The sequence below is a fragment of the Impatiens glandulifera genome, chromosome 3 (assembly GCF_907164915.1).
Source record: "Impatiens glandulifera chromosome 3, dImpGla2.1, whole genome shotgun sequence".
Taxonomy (NCBI): domain Eukaryota; kingdom Viridiplantae; phylum Streptophyta; class Magnoliopsida; order Ericales; family Balsaminaceae; genus Impatiens; species Impatiens glandulifera.
In genome coordinates, this window is record NC_061864.1 from 17,512,710 (window position 1) to 17,517,439 (window position 4,730).

Here is a 4,730-nt window from a genome sequence, read left to right on the forward strand (position 1 = left end):
TTTCCTTTACAGAACGTCATTGATTCGCCCTGATTCGTTGAATGCAAGTTGATTGGTTGGTTGCGTCACGCAGGGTGCGTCACGCAGGGTGCGTCACGCAGGGTGCGTCACGCAGGGTGCGTCACGCAGGGTGCGTCACGCAGGATTACAAATGAAAGTTGACGAAGAATCAATTGGAGGTTTATTCGTGGCGTTTCTTCATCAATGGAGGTATATTACCTTACATTTGCTGACTTCAAATTCTGTATTATTGGTGCTTTCATGTTAATGATGTTTTTTAACTAATATGTCCCGTTTACAGTGTGCTAGGCAAGGTTTTGCATTGGGTTTATCTGTCCTAGTTAGTTCTATCCCAAGCATCAAAATTGATGCATTGCTGAATCTCATAGTAGATACCCTGCCGGCCACTTCTTCAATGAAAGGACAGGTTACAAATGAAAGCCTCAATTTTTTTATATTTTTTTGCCAAATGGAATAATGTTCATTTTCATTAAATATTTAACTAGATGATGGTGGCCAATATAGGACATGCGAGATAATCTTTTGGGTCGATTATTTGCTTATGGTGCTATTGCACGATCCAAAAAGTTATCTGAAGATTGGAGAACTGACCAGAACTCAACGCAAATTGTTGAATTCATTGGTTCTCTAGTTGGCCTTGCATCCAAGAAGAGGTACCTTCAAGAGCCTGCTGTCTCAATAATTCTGGAACTAATTAACAAGGTAAATTTCTTCGACATGAGTACACTTATTTATCTGAGGTGTTCACTCATTTATATGATATGTTAATTGGGTGGTGTTTACAGGTATCTGCAGAGTCTGTCTTGAATGAGATTTTGAAGCACCAGGTCTTGGTGATTGGTTTAATGGTGCAATTGAAGTTGGAAATCCCGATGCATTGCTTCTAGCTCTTAAAATGAGAGAGAAAATATCTGTTGAAAGCAATGTCTTTGGGAAACTTCTTCCTCATCCATATATAGCTGGAAGCTTTTTTACAGTTGAACACTTGTCCTCTATTTCTAACTGCTTGAAGGTGATTCTCGTAATTGAATTTCTCTTGATTCTTCCTTTTATGCAAAACTAGTCTTAATCTTCTTTGTATGGCCTAACTTGCAGAAGTCTACTTTCTGTCAGCCTCGTGTTCATAGTATATGGCCTGTCTTAGTGAATATTATCCTACCAGATGTGGTCTTGGAAGTAGACTCAACTCAAAGCTCGCATTCTGGAAAAAAACACAAAAGAAACCGCAAAGCTAGTTTGTTGGAAGAAGAGGTTGAGAAAAATCTGAAGTGCTTCTGCGAAGTTGTGTTGGAAGGATGTCTTTTTTTGTGCCAATTTGAGTTTTGCTGTAAACTCTGTACTGTGTATATATACAACACCTTTGTTATAGATTATTCTTCATTTAAGTTGGTTCAAACATTTAATTTATTTATCTTTTTTTATTTGTTATTTGATAAGAGAAGTGTGATTGAGGTAAATCTTTGAATTTTGAACGAAATGATTCAATGGTTTAGTTTCAAGTTATAGAGGGTTAAACAAATCTAGATAGTTACAAATAAATTGTGATTTGTGAACCAGAAGTTGTGATTTGAGGTAATGTAATGCTTTACAATTATTGAGTAATGTGTGATTTACAAACCAATAATGTAATTACATATAAAGTTCCCAACATATTTGATTTACAAACAAATAAGAAACGATTTATAAAAGACAGTATAAAGACACATATCATCTGATCTTTGTTGATCATAAAAGAGATCGATCAGATCCAAAAATTAGGGTTCTTCGTCGTCATTATCCTGCACCAAGATGATTAACATGTCACATGTCGATCTGGCTCTGCAATCTCACGTTCTCTCTTTCTACATGAGACATTTTATTTCTCTCCTCCAACAGATGAACTTGCAGGTGTTCAACACATTTTGCATCTTCTTCCAATTGCTCATTTAACTCATCAATCTCTCTATCCTGAGTTTTCAACAGACAATGGAGAAATATGTGACAAACTATGTCATCAAATTAAAAATAGAAGCTAATCAATCTACTACAATCCTAAACTACAAAATTTGGCTTTTATGGGCCACACAGCTTGGATTGACACCAGATAGCTATATAGATCCAATTTGAGAAAGATTTCATAATCAAGAATAAACTAACATGCTTCAAGCCTTCAACACTCTAAAATCAGTTGTCAGTTACCCTCATTTCTTCAAAGAATAAATTGGGTATTTCAACAGGGCATTTCATCAACCTAATATATTTGAACTGTTAACACAAAAAAGAAATAACATATTCAGATGGTTGCTACTATCAATCGAGAGACACCGTAACAATGAAATGCAAATACTAACTATAAATGGTTTGGGGTGCGTCACGCAGGTGCGTAACGCACCTGCGTTACGCACCTGCGTTACGCACCTGCGTTACGCACCTGCGTTACGCACCTGCGTTACGCACCTGCGTTACGCACCTGCGTTACGCACCTGCGTTACGCACCTGCGTGACGCACCCGGATTTCGCCGCCGGTGACATTTACCTAATCAATCCCTAATCCCTAAACCCTAACAAACAATGCGTTCAAATAAAGGAAAAAGTAAGCATACCAGTAGCAGAAAGAGACATCTCCTTCGTTGGGATCCCGCCGTCTTCGTTGGGATTCCTTCGTCGGTGGTTGTCCTTTTTAGAGAGAAGGAGGAGAAAAGGAAGTGAAGAAAGAGAAGAAGAAAGAAAGAAATGAAAAGAAAGAGAAAAACTGTAATTTTTTTTATTATATAGTAAGGGCATTGTGGACTTTTCACAATGCCCTCAGGTGCGTCACGCAACCGGAGGGTGCGTGACGCAACGGGGGTATTTTCGGCAGAAAATTATTTGGGGGTCACCAGCGCTATAAAAATTAGTGGCCCGCACCAAACATAATTAGCCCCCTTTTTGGGGTCATTTCCTCAAATTTCCCACAAAATTAACATAACTAGCCTATATCTTGTGCGGATAATAGTTTTGTAAATATTTGGCTTTAAGAAAATACTCATTTATTATATTTATATAAATTAATTAGGAAATAAAATTAATATAAATTAGGAGAGAGAATTATATATATATATATTTATATTTTTATAGAGTTAATAATTAAAGAGATTAATTTTTATTTATTTTTATCTCATCTTCATTTATCTTTTCAATAAATATATATATATATATATATATATATATATATATATATATATATATATAATTAAAATATATAAATGGAATAAAATATATTTTTTTTTGTATATATTAGAAATAAAATAAAATTATATATGATAATTATATAATACAGTAAATATAAAATTATATTAATGAACAATAATTAATATATATATATATATATATTATTTAAAAGATATATAATTTATTTTATCTTTTAAAAAAACTAATATCTATCTATATATATATATATATAATTTATTTTATTTTTTAGAAAACTCATTTTATTAAATTTATATAGATTAATTAGGAAGGAGAATCTATATATATAATGATGTTTAATTTTCAAAGTATCCGGATCGCGGGTCGAGAGCTGTGGTTAATTTGGATATATATGAGAGAGTAATGGATACGTGGGTCGAATTGTGGGCTGACCCGCCCATAAACTTAAAACTGTTAAAAAAAATAAAAAATGTTATAGCTATAGTTCAAACTTGCAACTTAACCAAATAAGTACAACCATTTAACCAACTAGGCTAATAAGACTTTATATTTTCATTTCAACACCAAATTTGATGAACGCAGTGGTTCATCAATAGTTTTTAATCAATCATAATTCTCTTTTTACTCTGCGCTATAGATTTCACTATTATTAATGAGCAATAATGGAATAATTTCGTCATATTTATAGAGATAGTGGACATAGTTCATATGGATATAGTAAGTCTCGTCTGTGCTATTTTAATGATAGTCTTTACATTTTCCCTTTCACTCGTAGTATGGGGAAGAAGTGGACTCTAAAGGTCAAACTAATTGAATTGAGGAATCAAACTGTATTAATTGTTTTAGAGATCGTTCTGCAATGTGAGAGTAAATGTATATTTGAGTCTGATTGTGGGTTGACCCACCCATAAACTTAAAACGGTTAAAAATAAAATTAAAAATGCTATCACATTTTTACCGTAATATTTTTCACGATTTTTTATATTATTACTTGTGCAAATGCACGGGATACATGCTAGTTAATATAAATTATAGAAAAGAGAAACCTTGATATATAGAGGGATTATTTTTATAAAATAAATGATTAAAGAGATTATTTTTTATTTTTTCTCTTATCTTCATTTATCATTTTAATATATATTGAAATATAACATATAAACAGAGTAAAATATAATGAAAATATTAATTTGTATATATTAGAAATAAAATAAAATGATTATATATAATAATTATATAATAAAGTAAATAAAAAATTATATAATGAGAGTTAATATATATATATATAGTTAGAAGATATATTTTATTTTATATTTTAAAAAAAAAATCGTTTATTATATTTATATCGATTAATTAGGAAATAGAATTAATATAGATTATAGGAGAGAAACCTTGATTGAGAAGGTAGAGCGCCATTAATTTAAAAACATTATTATATATAGATTATTCTTTTGTGGGGTAGTAGGCATTTACGTCTATAGTCGATCCTACCTACGAAAGTTGGGACGACTAGAGAAACGTGAATGAAGGGCTGGACATCTCAA

At 32.1% G+C, this 4,730-nt stretch overlaps 1 protein-coding gene across 1 annotated transcript; it reads left to right on the forward strand.

The window, feature by feature from the left end:
- The first annotated feature begins 850 nt into the window (after nt 1–850).
- LOC124929879 lies at nt 851–1,549 on the forward strand. The gene is made up of 3 exons (XM_047470262.1): nt 851–1,033; nt 1,117–1,318; nt 1,515–1,549. The coding sequence occupies exons 1-3, from the start codon at nt 917–919 to the stop codon at nt 1,547–1,549; spliced, it is 354 nt and encodes a 117-aa protein (XP_047326218.1). The 5' UTR covers nt 851–916.
- Nucleotides 1,550–4,730: the final 3,181 nt, after the last annotated feature.

Coding starts and splice junctions, on each gene's coding strand:
- LOC124929879 (XM_047470262.1), top strand. CDS start 917: ATGAGAGAGAAAATATCTGTTGAAAGCAATGTCTTTGGGAAACTTCTT. Junction 1,034..1,116: donor CTATTTCTAACTGCTTGAAG/GTGATTCTCGTA, acceptor CCTAACTTGCAG/AAGTCTACTTTCTGTCAGCC. Junction 1,319..1,514: donor CGAAGTTGTGTTGGAAGGAT/GTCTTTTTTTGT, acceptor TCAATGGTTTAG/TTTCAAGTTATAGAGGGTTA.